This window comes from Haplochromis burtoni, unplaced genomic scaffold, assembly GCF_018398535.1.
Source record: "Haplochromis burtoni strain Fernald_Lab_line unplaced genomic scaffold, NCSU_Asbu1 Contig_174, whole genome shotgun sequence".
NCBI classification, from domain to species: Eukaryota; Metazoa; Chordata; class Actinopteri; order Cichliformes; family Cichlidae; genus Haplochromis; species Haplochromis burtoni.
Genome location: NW_024582535.1, coordinates 1,084,726 through 1,102,132, shown reverse-complemented (window position 1 = coordinate 1,102,132; position 17,407 = coordinate 1,084,726). Strand labels below are relative to the sequence as shown.

The following is a 17,407-nucleotide window of genomic DNA, read 5'->3' as shown; positions in this document are numbered from 1 at the left end:
GGCTCAAAACATAAAAGCTACACTTTTAGAGCCTAAACAGTTGGTAATCCAAGTTTCTAATCTAAATAAGGGAGCAGTTGTGTGTCATTGTTTTTGCTTTCAAGCACCGGGGCGCGACCTACCATGTTTGTTTCGACAGTTGAAATACTGAACACCTGCTACCGAGCCATCGTTCTTCCCCTCTGGTTTGTCCAGTTCCACTCCGGCCCACAGGCCACCGGAGAACTCGGTGCTGCCGCAGAACCGCAGAGTTCCAACCTGTGTTAATAAATGTATGTACCACAGGAGGTCAAATAGAAAATATGGAAAACGTCAATAAGAAACAAAATATTCACTAAAAGAACTGGAACCAGCTCTGAGCACTGGCTTAAAGATAAGATACGAGTTTTGATTAGCAAACCACACAACTTGGCACAAAGTATTTCCTGGTACAGCCTTAGAGAAAAGCATACAACACACACACTACAGTGGTAGGAGCCTTCAAAAAGAAGAACAGGGGCAATAGAAGGTGGCTAGTTGTGTACATCAGTGTGTACACATTAAGAATATCAGAAGAGGCGATTAATCAAATGCTTTTACTTCTGAGTCCTAAAACAGTAAGCTCCCACAGGTGATTAAGTATACAGCCAGATCCACTGCATTATCATAGACCGAAGAACCATAAATCTGGTGTTCACAGAGAAGCTGGTCATGACAGAAAATCAGCAGTAAACTGAAATGAAATTATGCATTTTGAAGCACATTGTATAATCCCAGATGGTAGAGTTACTTACAGTTTGCAAATATGAGACATGAGTTTGAAGAGCTGGAGCTCGTTGTTCTAATGTTTCTCCACTACACAATAAACTGCTGCCATCAATACCACTGGGCACTAAAGCCAGCCAACATCACTTATGTTAACGGTCTTCCCACACTCACCGACTTTAACTCATCAAATGGTAAATGTCAGAAACCTTAAAGCTTGGGTTTACTTGCATAGACAAATGCAAGAAATTCAGACGTCTTTGACTCAAGAAAAACTCCCCCAGTGGCTGTTTGCAGGTTATTTTCACAAATTCACACTTCCATAAAAGTATTAGGACTTCAGTAACACCGACCCTTTCAGCATGATCTCTCCCGTGGCCTAATAAAATTGTACAATTTTAACTCATGAGCCCTTAGAATGGAAAAGGTGCTCCCTAATCTAATAAGAGTCAATTTTTAAGATATCTTTCATAAAAGTGGAGTTATTTAAAGAATGACTACAAATCTTTTTGATGTAATGGGGCCTACATCATTTTTTTTTTTTTTAAAGTTCAACAGCACCACTTTAAATACCAAGTTTGTTTTTCAGTGAGTTTGTTGTCTGAGCACACTCATTACTCCCTCTTCAATGAGGAAGGGTTATGAGAAGGGGCCATAAAGGGTATCGTGTGCCTTACAGACTGGGCACATTTATTCAGTATAGGGGTATTTAAATAAAACGGACTTTACTTATGAAGTCTAAGATTATTTGTGCAAGGGTAAAGGTGTCACTGCAAAAATTTCATTACTTTTTAAATTTCATTACTTTCAATCATGTTGGATGTTAGGTGTCTGCAGAGAGGTAATACTGAAAGAAGTAATAGGTAGCAAGAGGTAATTGAAGAGTTTTAACTTACAAATCGTGCAACTCACATCAGCTATAATGTCATGGCTTACACGGATGGTTTGTGAAACAGATCTCCTGAGATTTAGAGCAGTAAAAAGGATATTCCATTTAACAAAGCTCAATTTAATTCCTTCTATTAGATATATCACTGTTTGCCATTTTTCATTACTCCGGTCGTCTTCACGCGACACTCTTTCAGCATGAGGACAAAGAAACTTAGTAAATACTCTACTGTGTGAGAAATGGATGCAGTTCCAGAAGTACAGAGCAGACCCCATAACTGTCAAAAAAAATTGTCTTCGGGGAAGAAAAATGGAAAAGCTGTTAAGTATTAGTGATGTTGAATTACCTATGACTGCCATAAAGTGAGGTAATTTTGTGCCCATGGCACTGCACTCAGTGTCTTTCACCTGCTTTGTTAGGTCACATAAGGTGGACTGGGCCCATGCTGTCAGCCCGATGATTTCAAATTAAAACACAAAGCACAAAGAGAAAGATTTCTGGGGTCCTCATTTAATTTTAGAGCAGAGACACCATGTAGCAAATTGTCAGAGCTGAACAGTGCAATGAACTCAATTAGAAAAATGAATTGTATTTAACCTATGGGGCTAAATACCCTTCTTATAAAAGTGTGATTCATTTCAAAAGGATTGCACATGGCTTAAGGTCCCAGCATGGTCCTGCATTGGTAGTCTGTAGGTGCTGTGCACACGTATTCACATGCTGTCACTGGGAGACTGTACAATGTTAAAAGAAATGTGGATTTTTTTTTAGTACTTTGTTCTCGCGACCGAGCCAAAGTATGAAAACGCGTACACACAAAAAAAGAAAAAACGACTTCTTTGTAGCAAATTGAAACTGCTGTAACTGTCCTTTTTAACCATCAGTGCTTTTTTCGGTCTTTGATGTTTCATATGTCTTTATTTCAGCATTACCTGGTCAAGCCAAGCCATCTTTTTAACCAATCAACATTCAACTATGCACAGCATCATCACTGTCAGGCTATGTGCTACTGGCTTTTTGGATGTTGAATTCCCATGGACTCTCCCTGTGAGGAGCCAAAGAGCTATGAGAACTGAAACCAACACAGTACCATGAATCCTATTTTACAAAACTGCAAGGTTACTGATTAGGCTAATGAGTAACACTGCAGAGCTAATGGCAACAATACAGAAATTCAGAGCTTTTATGCCATTACTCTCTTGCCCTCCCCCTTAGGACCAAAATCTGTACATGCATCTTTGCCATACTGCCTTACTTAACTGGTTAAGAATTAATTGCATCCGTATATTTATTTTTACTTATTATACAGTGATGTTATGTGTCATACTGTTACCGCTTTGCCATTATTAATCACCTAAACTGGTGGTTTGTTGCATTTTTTCCCCTCTTCCTTTAGACATTACTTGTACAGTACTCTTCACCACATATTCTTTATATCATGAAGACAATGTTTTTTTTTCTTTTCTTTTCTGTACTTTGACAATTTGTTGCCAATTAATGCCTTCCCACAATATATCTGTCATTCCTCACACCCACACTTCAACATCCATACTTTTCTATCTTAATGCAGTGTGCTGTATAGCTGCGTTATAGTTACACTGTATGTGTTAGAATTATGACTAAAAAAATAACTAAAGAGGACAGGGCATTTTTTAAATGCTAAGTATAATTACACTGTGACTAGTCAACAGATTTTGTATAAATGCTTTTAATTACAGCGCTGCTACGTTTACAGTTGAACTCATTAGACATTCTCACTTCTACAAAGAAACAGCCAGTACGGCTCACACTGCCGCCTGTGAACTTGGACTGGGTAAGAGTCGGTGAATAGAAAAGAATGACTCGCAGACAAAGAGCATGAGCACATGCATTTGTAAAACTTCTAATACTGATACCAGGCACCGGAGATGAACATGCTCAGATGAATGTTGATGATGTGCCAGAGTGATCTGATGGCCATAACCGAGAGTGCTTGATGGATTCCCAAATGGTGTTGCTTAGCAACTGGAAATTATTTTGTCTTGGTTGAAAATGTAACCAAAGCTTCTTAACTTTGGCTACAATGGACTACGGCACCGGTGCATGGCACTAATGTGATGCGGGATCCATGCTATAAAGACCTGGACTGTTGGATTGATGGAGATGTTGCTTAGTAAATGCAATACAGATTCTATATGTGCATTTATTACTGGTACACAGATATTAATAACCTTGGCCTGGCCAATCTGTTCTATTCTCTGATTGGCATAGAAATCTCCAATAACCAATACCATTACTAACTGGGGTGGTGGTGGTAGTATTGTGTTAATGTGTATCCACTTAAGCAGCACCATCCAATTGGGTTCTGCTGACAGACGTTTATTTCAAAATGAGCGGCGATAGCACGCCAGTCAAGGCAATTTTTAAAAATCTAATTTCTCCAGTTGTGCTTTAAATTAATATGAGTATTATAATAAATTGAATCTGCCTCATTATAATTAGATATTGCAAAACCACACGAGCAACACAGGTGTGCCTGGGTACGCACACAGGTTCACACCCCGACTTCTGTGCTGCTCTGAAATGAATGCGTGTGTAGAGAGGCTACAGCAACCCATCATAAAATAGCAGGATATTTCTGACTGCTGGACTGATTTTTTTAAAGCTAAGGCTTAATGTAACTGTGCATTTGCAGAGACACTCAGGCTACGTTCACACTGCAGGTCTTGATGCTCAATTCCGATTTTTTGATCAAATCCGATTTTTTGTCTGCTTGTTCACACTACAAATAAAATGTGACAGCAAACGCGCTCTAGTGTGAACCCTCAAAGCGGCCCGCATGCGCAAAAGAAGACGTCACACACGACGCGCTCTGTTTCTACCCAGACCAAACACTATTGTTTGACTGATGGCCGTTAATATAAAGACTTGTTTCTGACTTTACGTTTCCCAATTTTGTTATTTACAAATAGCCTAATAATTATCCGTATTGCTGTTTTAGAGGAGCGGTGCTTCAAAGGATAGTTGCAGATTTCTGTCAGAATCTGCAGATTATACAGTACAAATAAAATGTTCACGTTTCTCCAACATTGTCTTCCCAACATTTTCACTAACATCTACACGGGATGGGCAGGAAGCGTTCACGATGTCTTCTCGGGCGCTGATAATTGGCGTGGCCTCAGTTACGGTCTCCTTAACTCCTCTTTCTACCAGGTGTTTGACATGAAATACTGTGGGTGGGACTGAAAGGTGGAGAGAGCAGGAGAGAAAAGTGAGAGATTTTACAGAGGAAGAAAAAAAACTGGATCACATAGTTGAATCATATATTAAAGGTAAATAAGCAGAGACGCAGCAAGTATTTTGTCTTAATACCACGTCAGCTGTTCAGCATTCACCCACACACGGTACCTTATGAGGGCTGGATAAATGATGGAGCACTACGGAGCAAATCGCCCAACCTTACCATAATCCCTATAGCCATCACTAACTAAAACTAGATGTGGGGAAAAAGTAATAATACAAACTATAATTTTGGAGGAAAAATACAGAACTAACTGAAATGATATTGTAAACCCACAAAACTAAAAGGAAATAAAAACATAAAGCAAATATTCTTTTCAGTTTTAGTCTTTGTCAATATGATAAAATCTGTCAGCAAAACCTGCTCGATTAGGCTTTGGTGCACCCGTTTCAGACTTGGAATGCCGCATATCACTTCCTTCGAAAAGCGCTGTATTAAATTCCTAAACTAACAAATACCCTACATATAATGATAAACAAAAAGGACTAACACTACCACTCAAATATTTAGAAAAAGAAGAAAAAAACCCCAAAAACATTTTCTAACAATTTTCAAAAAACTAATTTAATTTAATTTAATTTAAAACATAAAAAAACAACACAAAGATGATAAAAAGTACTTTTAAAATATAAAACGATAATAACTCTGTTCGCCTCTAGCATGAAAAGAAAGACGGAAGCTTTATCAGCAGGAGAGCATTGATGAAGAATTAGTGACTGTTAGTTCCTCAAAATTTACTCTTTTTTTTTAGGCCGATAGTTTTACCAGCTCCTTCAGTCTATTTCCACATGAAATGGCTCACCTGTCTCTCCTCCACTCTTCAGGACGCTCTCCCCACACACAGTAAAACCAAGTGAAACAAAAAGGATGCAAAGAGGAAAGAAAACAAGCATCTCTCAAGCATACAGTTACATCAAACTCTCATTTAAAAATCAACATGACAAACACAAATACCATCCTTCTGCTTTGCCTGGTTTTAAGACGATGACATAACCCAACTCTAAACAAAATATCATTCAAAGTTTCTTCATACTACTCCATCCAGCACAGACTTTTCCAGTGGAACAGGAAACTCACTCGGTATACAGGATTCACGCACAACCATGCAGACGGTTTAATCTCTGCTTAAAGTGTCTCCAGAGGTCCCGTGTTTACAACCATCAGGATAAAAAGTGTCTTGAGTGTCGTTGTGGTATGTGCAGAAAGCTTGGACTTCAATGTAACAGCAGGTGAAAAATCTATTGCAACATTAAGACGAAAACAGCACACGGCATCATCGATACTCCAGCGTTTCCAGTCTGTGGACCAGCAGGAGCTGATAATTTAATAGTAGCACACACAAAAGGCTCTACTGGCACCGTATCGTTTTAAACAGCATCCCACTGTCAAGCCTTATCAAGGGCTTTAATTTCCATTGTACCAAGTGGACTTGCAAGTGGCCTCCAAATTGTTTCCTGGTGGTATTCATTTTCAGGCAAACTTAGATGGATACAACCAAATCTAGCTAGCTATTACTTCTGCTACAACTTCGCTTCAGTTTGTGAAAGCATATGAAATACTGGCAAGACGTGACCTGCAAATTTACAAAGTGATAAAGGGAAAAAAATTACAGTAAGTGTTAAAGAGACGCTCGATTTCAGTAGAAAAAAGGCTGACTGAAGCCCCTAAACCAAAGTTAGTATCATATTCCAGCACAAAACCGAAAAAGCAAAGACAGAGCCCTGCATTAGTGAGCTTTGTTTAAATATACTGACTCGCTGCTGCTAAGAGACAGCTCATTTTAGACTTTCTCCCTATAAATGGAGAAGTGTGGACTTATTTGAATTCAGCTAATCACTGAGTCATAATTAGAGGGCTGTGAAACTTCCCTCTATTGTACCATTCTGAGATATGAAAAAGCTTTAAGTAAGACTGAAAGTACTGCTGTATAAAAGTGAAGATCACTGCTCAGAGCCACAACTCACCTTCTGTGCAGCTATAATCACACGGTCACCTAGACGGATTCCCATGGAGGCGAGCTGTAGCCTGGCCTTATCAGAGAGAGCAGGGAGGGACTGGGCTTTCAGGGTGAGGGGCAGAGGGGAGCTGGGTCTGGGTAACGCTTGTCTCAGCAAAGTCCGGAGCTCTTTGGCCATGGCTGCTGCATCAGCCATGTCCAGAGGCATGTCGAGGGGATCAGGCACCACGTCTGCTGGACACTGCCCTTTTTCATTCTTTAACCGGACACAAGGAGAAAAAACAAAACAAAAAAACAACACAGATAAGAGGAATGTTTTACCAATCAGGTAAGAGAATGTTTTAAGCAGAGATTTTGAAAAAGGACAGTCATTTAAATCATTATATCTGCAACTAAGCAGAGCACTAAAGACACCTGCATTGCAGAGGTCATCCAAACGATTGGTTTTAAATTAAAAAAGGGAAGAAAAAAAAAGAAGAAGAAGGGGGTGTTAATCCGGACCACCCTCGGCTCCACTAACTGAACACACAGCAGAACACTTTCTCTGACATCTGTCTCAGCTCCACTGGCACAAGGACAGATACAGAAAACCCTTACCACCTCACAGCACATTCTCTTCTTATATATGAGACATTTATTCACTGAGCTGTTATTTTATGTCCTTTTTTTCTACTTTCTATTTAAATGAGCCAAGGTAAAATCAGTCTTACTTGATTGTTTTTTTTTTTTTCATACTGTACTTTTTTGTTGCTACAGACTCTTTCATTTTTTTTAAGTAAAAATACAATGCATCTAAATATGGCAAACATAATAATTACAGCAACAATGACATCTACAGCAACACTGCAGCAAAATTCGTCAAGGCAACACCTGCAAACCTCTTAGCTCAACATCACACACCTGCAACTAAACCAAACACCGCAACTGCAGTAACTAAACCACCAATTACATCTACGCCCAAGCTGCCATAGCAATGATAACACATGCAGCAAAACATACTAACCCCTGCAATGAAAGCTAGCTACAGCTACAATACAAGGTGGGTGGAAGAAGCAGTCCATTTATCTCCAACTAAACCAATCACTGCAACTGCAGTAACTAAACCACCAATTACATCTGCCCCAGAAACGGACCCTCGGTTAATATCACTGAGGAAATAAAAGAGCCAGTTTCTTTAACGCACGAGTGTGAAAGCTTCTATCCCAAATGAAAAGTGTAAACTTACTAATGCGTTATGAATCCATTAAGTGCAAACAGTGTGACCCAGACAGTCTCATTAATGCTGGGAGATGTGTGCAATAAACCGATCCCACTTACCAGAACACTGATATGATATTAGAAACTGCCCAACTGCAAGCACAAGACTGGACGTCATGTCGGTAGGAGCACTGAAGCGCTGAACCTTCTGACAAAACACAGAATTCTTGCAGTCCACTTGAGCAGAAAATAATTGGTTGAACTTGAACTGGTGCTTTTTTATTTCAACAATATCAGTTGGGCCAAGAGTACCTGAGAATGAGGATGTATTGCATGCTGAAGTACGGCTCAGTAAAGAAAGAATTTAGCCAGTCGTTTTTATAGCAGTGAATGAGAACCAACAGCGCTCGACCTACAAACTGAGGCTTATATCTGGAACTCTAATCCCTGCGGGTTAGATGTTTACATTTGGAGGAGGAAAGAGGAGGCTTGTGCGTTGAAAAGTAAAAACTGTGAAATAAAGCAGAAAAAAAAAATACCACTAGCTGAGAACAACAGTGAGACAGCTTGCCAGCTCTCGCAATATCGATCAATACTAATTAAATCAAATGCAGCATAAGCATCACTGATGACAGACTGCTTTCAAAAGACAAACTATTTGAAACATTTTTTTTTTTTTATGTCCATCTCCAAAATGGTCACCATCATTTCTGTATGCTGCACCTAATCGCATCTTATTCATGTTGTCAGGGCAAGAGGTGCACAACATGAGCATTTAGTCACGTAAAGAAACTACAGTCAGGGAGAGCTTAGAGAGACTAAGCAAGCTTAAGTGTCAGCGGAGGTAGGAGGATACGGCTGTGGAGGCGTGACAGACGAGAGGAGCTCATCCAGCACTACGGCGCAGGATTAATTGGGGCACACTTGCATTTGCCAGCCCCTCCAGCAACAATACAAGTGGTCTTTGATAAATATCAAAACCCAGCTTGCCTTTTATTGCTGAGGCCTGTCGCTCTCATGTTGTAACACTGAGCTAAAGTACCAAACAATCAATCTGTCTTCATGTGCCTAGAGTGAAGGCAGCATGCCACAGGACAAGCTCCAGGAAAGAAATGCTTAGCTCAGTGGCGATATCTATATTTAAAGGAGTGCATTTAAAGCATGCAATCTCTCTCTTTTTTCTTTTTTTTAAAAAACAGCTGGGCAACCCTAATCAACTCCCCATGTATACTTTAGATTGATGGGGTAATAAACAGAACAATGATCACCTCTAGACAAGTCCAGTGTATTTCACTTAAGTACCATAATGTAATACCACGCCAAGCTCCCACGGTGAACCATTTTTTAAGCACTGTCACACACTCACCCACTGACATGTGACAAATGCCTTTCACAACTACACAACAGCCATACTTCATTTGTTACGGTTAAATTATGAGAGCTTTGAAAGATGCTTTTAATGCTTATGCACAACAGGCAGAATACCTGAAACATATTTGACACTCTCGCAAATGATTTGTGAATCATTGCATTTAAGTGACTTTTTTCTTTGTTGCAATCCTGGGATAGGAACATGAAAGTGCTAATAACTGCAATTCCACCGCTGTTGCAGGAATCAGAATAGCGTTCTCCACATCTTTTCCACACTTTGACCCTGTGATTCAACTGCCGTATGTTCAGGTCCCAGTGTGCATGTTGCCGACACCAGCGCACTTAGGCCTGACCTCCCAGCAGCCCCATGAGGCCGCAGTGTGACCGAGTGAGGAAACGAATCCTTGTGGCGTCATCTTCTTGGGATGTAAACATCGTAGCCCGTCTCTAACATCCCCATTTTATGGAACTGTTGAACAGGCTGTTCAACAGTATGAGATTTATTGCCAAGAAGCATCTTTACAACAAAGAAATAATCGACTAAACACAAATTTCTTTAATTTTTGTGCAAAGATTATCCTGGAACCAACACAAAAACAAGATTTATTTACTGAGAAAGTAAAATAAAGCTGAGTAAGTAAACACCTTCTGTTATTGTTAACAGCTGAACTTCCCATGAGCTGTATGCTGAAATTCAGAATGTGCAGGGAAACATGTCAATCCACCCACCCAAAATCCTCCACATACCAAACAGATCTGCAACAGCAGCTCACATTTAATCTGAGACTGAAAGAGAAATAAGTGAGCAGTTCACCACAGAAACCTTTTTTTTTTTTTTCTAATGCAAGAAATGATGAGTCGCCACAGCTCTCAATCCATAAGGTATGTAGCAAGGGAAGCACGAAAGGCCAGCAACATTTTTATTTTTCCATCCTTTTTAAAAAAATCTTTCCATTGCTCCAATACTCAGTTTGTTGTGATTAATCTCTGCAGTGCCAGTGAAGAGAAATATCAAATTAAACCACTTCCATGCCTGACCTTTACTCAGAAAGAAACTGAATTTCTTGGCTCTGATATCACGAACACACTGCCAGCCAACACCATCATTTTTCAAATGCGAATTTCACAATTTGTCAAACACATGAAAAGTCAATGCAGGGAAAAAAAAGAAAAAAAAGAATAGTACTGAAGGATGTGGCTGATTGTGATGAATTACTCATTATTACAACTTTTCATTTTAAAGGGAGTAATAAATTAATGTTACCTTCTCTGTGTGTTTTTTCCAGGTTGTGCTTTAATATTGAGTAATGATAACATGACGACATTACAGCGAATGCACCGCCTTACAGAAGATCAAAGCTGCATAAATCAAAAATGGGGGGGAAAGAAATACATGACTAATAAACTGATGCTTATTTTTGAATCTCTCCATTTCAAATTCTTATTTATTTCTCCATTATATTTTTGATTTCTTTATTTTAAAATAAGTCAGTGGTCTCTGTATACCTGTTGTGAGCTTGGTCTACATTGCCAGCAAAAAGCTGGATCCCCTCCCAGTAGGTACTGGACTCCACCAGGGCTGCCCTTTGTCACTGATCCTGTTCATAATTTTTTAGGACAGATTTCTAGATGCAGCTGAGGACGAGAGGGTATCAGATTTGGTGGTCTCGAGATCTCGTTTCTGCTTTCTGTGGATGGTGTGTTCTTGTTGGCTTCATCGAGCAATAACCTCACGCTCTCACTGAGGTGGTTTAAAGCAGAGTGTGAAGTGGCGGGGATGAGAACTGGCAGCTCGCAATCTGAGGCCATGTTTCTCAGTCACATAGGGTGAAATGCCCATTCCAGGACGGGAACATGCTGCTACCCTAGTTTGGAGTAGGAAGCCTCCTGGACAGCTCCTAGGTGAAGTGTTCCAGGCATCTCTCACCAGAAGGATGCCCCGGGCGAGACCCAGGAGATGCTGGAGACATTACGTCTCTCAGTTGGGTAGGGAATCCTTAGGTGAACCCCACAAGGAACTGGTGAGAGGTAGTTCTGAGCATTTCTGCTTGGATTGCTACCCCTGTGACTGGAACCACACTGCTAGTAAATTGAGCTGTTCTAGCTAAAGAACTAATAATAAATAAAAACCCAACAAAATAAATGAAAAACAAACTATTAATAGAATCTATTTATCTCATTTCAATCCTCCGTAATAAAAGGACTGTCATCGTCAGGGTCACAGCAAACACACGGGTCCTTTCAAATAGTGATAAAGATTACAAGAAGAAAAAAATATTGCAATATCGGAGCTTATAAAAGCCGATGCAGCATATCTCTAGAGCCAACTGCCAGCAGCAGTGATGAACCTTAAATAATAAAGCAGACAGAAAATAATCTTCCCTCTGTGGCGTTTTAACTTTTGCTTGGCAAGATAACGACTAAACAGAAACCAAGAAAGCCTCTTGGGTTTCAAAAAGCCAGCCTTGTAATTTCTAACCACATAGTCCATATATCTTGCAAGCATTGCATTCACTCAGTAAGATATAGAGCCTCTGCTCTCATATTTGAGAATGGAAATTACTGAATTATGGTGTGCAGTGCTTTGGTGACCTCCAGTGGGAAAATTAGTGCTTACAAAGACCAGGAACTAGACCTGTTTACAAACAGCTTCAATACTTCTGCAGCCAAAATGTGCAATATTAAAGATAATCACACTGCAAGTTCCAATACAGATATAACATTCTGAATAAAACCCATAAGCTATGACAGCCCATATATTCATGCCAAAAACATTATCTACTGGAACCCTGCTGTGTATATACTTTCGCTCAAGATAACAGCTGATCAGGGCTGTTCAGCAAAGCCCTCAATCAAGATTTAAATGAAACTGAGATGCAACCGAGAGGCACGAAAGCAAACAGAGCAAGCACAAGACATCGAAGTAGTGAATCTATTCAAAAATGTCTGTGAAATCTGTAGTCTAAGCAGCTGCCTTCTCAGGTGTTAGCTGACAGCTGAGTCAGAAGATGTCAATGTGCACAAACAAAAAACCCCCACTGAATATCTAAAATTGGGGGAAAAAAAACCTGATAGATTACCTGGACTTTCATACCAAAAAGATTGCGATCTGTCCCTTTTTTTTTTATTCATTTATTTATTTATTTATTTTAAAAACTGAGCAGGCAGATTTCCTCTGCAAAGATCTCCATCAAATCGCAGTAATTCGGTCTAGCAGTAAACAAAAAGAGCAAAGATTGAATCGCATCAGGAAGGTTTGTAAAGGTGAAAGTGGGAAAATTGTGGGAATCAATTTTCTATCTCAACGGGAGTTATGAATGCTGACATCTGAGAAAATGCATGGGGCAAAAACACTGTCATGACCACCTACAATCTAATGAAATCCAATACAAGAGCTACGAAACAACAATAGGTCTGTTGAGATTACATTAGTGAATAGCAGGGTCACTCGCATGCTGTTTTTAGAGCAGTTCACAGTGGTGGTGGTGCACTGGGCTGCTTTAAGTCAATGTGGTGCGCTAAAATAATTAGTCGGTTAAGAAAAGATTGAAAACGGGTGAATAAACTGCTTGTTTATTTTACTTTAACAACTAAAGGAAACTAATGTGCTAATGTCGTCCAGTGACATTAAATTAAATCTCATCTAAATTCTATATCTCGTTTAAGTCTGAAAACAAAGGTTCATTTCTATATATGGAATATGACTTCCATTATCTATCATTAGCATCATTAACAGCTGTTTCTGATTTGATCCATTTTCTTATAGAATTTTTTATACCTGATGTGAAAAATATTAAACGTGTTTATATTTTTTTGAAAACTTACCAGGCACCAGGTTCCAGAAAGATGTAAGTTTTTTTGAACATTAAGATATTGTCCCATTTTTTCCTTTTGTGAATCTGATGTATATTGTAAATGGTAAATGGATTTTTGGTGGAAGTTAAGATAAAGGCACTAACAGGTAATGTGTGCAAACAAAAAGCTTCCAGGTTGTGAATTTATATCATCACAAGGTTCATACCAAAAGTCAGAGCTTGTTTTGTGCTAACGAGTTTGTGTCTGTTTGAATAAGGATTTGTCTGCACAAAGAGTTGTGCATACAGCTCACGTGGAGCCCAATAGCACGGTCCATAAGGATGACGCTATACATAAATCGAAACAGGGCATAGTGGCATTCACCTCAAATACCAGAAGTGCAAAGGTCAAAAACCACAGAATGAGAAGCCTTAAATAGCGGCTGCAGTGAAATCTTTTTTTTTTTTTTTTTTTTTTTTAAATACTCGTTTCACATCAGCTCTTTATAAAATATAGCTTTGCTCCTCTCAGTGGCTCACAAGAACCAAGACCAGCACAAGCAAGAGGAACCCTCGGACTGGTTGTTTGTGACGCTGCCCCCTGGTGACAGTAAACAGCGATCTGTAGGCTGTGCATAAGACTACTGCAGAACCACGTTGGAGCCCCAAGTCACCAAGATGTGGAGGGGTGGGCGTGCTGACCTCTGTGGCCATCTTCAGTTTAGAGGTGGGGACAGACTAAAAAAAGTTTAAGCCAAGTTGGGATTTTCTTGACAATATGTTAGTTCTGACTATGAAATATGAAGATGTAGAAGTCAGAATACTGATTGTACAGAAATTACATTTGTTCCTGCTAGGTAGCTGATGCTAGGTGGTTAAATCAAAGGGACTAAGGCACCTCCCTCTGCCAGTGAGGGAAAAAAGACTAATTAAATATGTTATGTCAAAATAACATGTCAAAAGAAATGAGAAAAAAAAAAACATTTCAAATTAAAAACATCTGGACCATGTGTCCTCTCGCTCCTTGTCAGCCGAATCCACAGGAAGCGCTACCCGAAAAATGCATCCACAACCCACCATGTTCATCTGAATGTACATGAATAAACCTTTTCACTTGTCACAGCAGGAGAAGTGGCACAAATAACCTAAAAATCAATAACATTACTGATGAGTCAGTTGCATTAAGTGCAGTTAAGGTATGTCAGTGAGCCAACAGGCACAAAAGACTGCACTAAGTGAAATATGACCATCATACCCACTTATATGCTTTTTCAGCTATGACAAAGCCGTCTTACTGATCTTAAAACCATGCAATTACCTGACGCATCCGGTACTGACAGTCAAGCCGCAAAGGACTCTTGAATATTGTTACCTTTGCAAGCGCTGCAGCTTATTTAAACCATTCTGCACAACTGCTTTACACATGTTATGTGGCATATTTTTCACCTCCTTAAGGCAGATAAAGTCTGAAGAGCTCAAATCTCCAGCAACACTTGAATCTCAAAGAACTTTGCTCGACTGACAGATTATAGCCTGTGGCCTTCACTGAGGTCATCATAAAACATCCATACTTTAAAATTTCAATAAGTATTGAATAGGAAAACAAAAACAAACAAAAAAACAACAGCAAATCATAAGTATCCATGTATAGTTCAGTTAATTTGGCAGCTACAAGGATAGGCTCAGCATATTAATGGATATATCACAGTCTTATTAATATTTGGGTCATTCTTCTGTCAGGAACATTAAAGATAACACTCTAACATAACAGAAAAAAGAAACAATAAAAACAACCAATACAATAAGTAACCTACCGTCTGCTAACAAAACTTCAATACTAGACTATAAGGTCAGTACTTAACAGACTGGCTGTTATACTTTTAGCTTAGATGCTAAATGTTTTTGTTTCGTTTTCTTTAAATGGCTGCTATTTTTAGTCATGTGGCTCGTTAGCATTAATGTTTCCACAACAAATGATTCTGTCATCAGATAAAACACCTCTTAACCTTGAGCATGTAAACTGCGCCTCCGTTACTTTTTGTGGAGGAGCTCAGGAAGCTCCTCCACAAAAAAAAGTGGAAGTCCAGGAGCAGGATAGCCTAATTTTTGAAAACTGAAAAACTTGCATAGAGCAAATCTTTCTATCCATGATGTTGTTCCACCATCATGGATTATAATGTAAACTAATTTGTTTTTTAGGGGTAACTGTTTTACAAATGAAAGCCAGTCACATGACTACAGCTGTAAATTAGAAGCCTGCAGAGCCCTTACATGTCACCTCTCACTACAATCATCAGCACATCAGGTGGCCAATAATTTAATACATTTAAACCGCTGGGAACGCCCAAGTGGATGTTTCATCCTAGGTTAAAGCAATATTTTAAAAATTCATATCATGCATAAAATTATGACTATTATATAACCCAGTACTAGTTGGGCTTATGGTCAGATTACATCAGTGCAATCACTGAACACATGGTTAATACCAAATTTGGTCACTAATCCTATCGTGTTTCCATTTTTTCACCCTTATGTTGACCAATATCAGCATACTGTCCAAAAAAAGAAAAGAAAAAAAAAAGATAGCGTTTACTACTGTGTGTCACATCAGTTTGGCCCGAACTAGAAGTTCACGGGCCAAACTCAAGAGCTACAAGACTTCTTTGTTTACTTGTAAAAAGAGGAAATAATTAAAACAATAGCAAAGAAAAATCAATTTAACACTATGAGTCAACTGGAAATTTTAATTTTCCATCAGTGCATCATTATTTATAACCACAAAAGCACAGTGCGGATCATTTGCTGACTGTAGAAGCAACAAATATATAAATAAATAATACAAGCCATATTCTGAGGAGATCTTCATTTTTTAACATTTATATAACGCAACTCACTCATCAAGCATCGATTCTCGTCTCTGTGACTTAAAATCGAAAAGGGAGATCAATACCGATATGCAATCCTAATTAAATGTAATAATTCTTTGGTCGGTTTGATGAAGGAATTCAATCTGTCAAATTCACAGGATGACTTGTGAGTCTGCTGCTGTGTGCGTATACGCAGAACAACTATGGCACTTACTCTGAACGCAGGATTGGCTCCCAGTTCCAAGAGACACTTGACAGCTGATGTGCACAGGTTGGATGCGGCGATGTGCAGAGCTGTGCCAAAATCAAAGTCACTGCAGGTGGCATCAACATCTACAACATAAAAAGACCATTGGGAGGTTAGGAATACACAGTTATATGGCTTGTGTGGGTGTGTTAAGAATTAATTGACACTTTATTAACTTGCATCATTTTCTACCTGGTGTCTCAAATGCAAACACTGGGTTTAAACATTGTTTAAGCAACTAAGTGTAAAAGACAAACTGAAAACCTGCCCCATACACACACACCCTGCCTTTGTTGAAGTCATTTCCTAATTAACCTGCTCTTGTAAAACCAGTTCTATTGCCCTCACCGTTTGTATTTGAGCAGACTGCTGAGAGCAGAACTGCTGCATGGTTTGTCTGAATAAATTAAGCACCACTTTCACAGCAGAGTTGTTGAGCTTTTTGAAGGCAGAAATCTCAAAGTATGTATAATGAATGCACCAGAACTCCAGAAACTTTAATAAGTTAACATGAAAGAAGTTTGGACAACAAAGGGGAATTGAGAATGTGGTTTACTGAGTGATCAGACTTGCTGTATCAACCTCAGAACTCCAGATAACTCCGGAAATCCACATCTGGAAACGGAGCCCACATCCATGATTCTGAGCGTTTGGCAGCTGCTCTCAAGACTCATGATTATTTAACATGATTGCTTACAGTCTTTGGGAAAAAGCAGAAGTTGTTACATTTAGTTTATTTACAATTCAACTGAAAATAAAACTTAAAAACATTCAAACTGAATCAAAACTGCCACCACATGGCAGTGGGCTTTTTTACCGAACGAAAAAAGTAAAAGAAATTGTCAATTATTTTGATTTATTAATAGGTGGAAACCAAATATGGAACTAAATGTGGAGCTAAAATTGATTTCATTAACTGCACAGCACTATCAAGACTTAGTTGATTCTCACAGTACACAAGATTCTGAACTGCCGTAAAATTAATATTCATAGAGAATCTAGGTAAATCTAGGTCCCAGCTACACCGACATCCAACACCAAAAGAGTAAGGTATGCAGAAA

General features: G+C 39.1%; 1 protein-coding gene across 5 annotated transcripts in view; it reads right to left on the bottom strand.

Annotated features, from left to right (window-relative positions):
- Window positions 1-17,407, bottom strand: part of LOC102311183 (CAP-Gly domain-containing linker protein 4) — a 66,115-nt gene that overhangs the window by 24,415 nt on the left and 24,293 nt on the right. For all 5 annotated transcript variants that reach the window (XM_005933850.2, XM_005933849.2, XM_005933846.3 and 2 more), the window contains 3 exons: window positions 16,314-16,432; window positions 6,878-7,126; window positions 123-258 (listed from right to left, as the gene is read on the bottom strand). In XM_005933850.2, coding sequence (XP_005933912.1) covers window positions 123-258; window positions 6,878-7,126; window positions 16,314-16,432 — 504 coding nt within the window. The remainder of the gene's footprint in view (window positions 1-122; window positions 259-6,877; window positions 7,127-16,313; window positions 16,433-17,407) is intronic.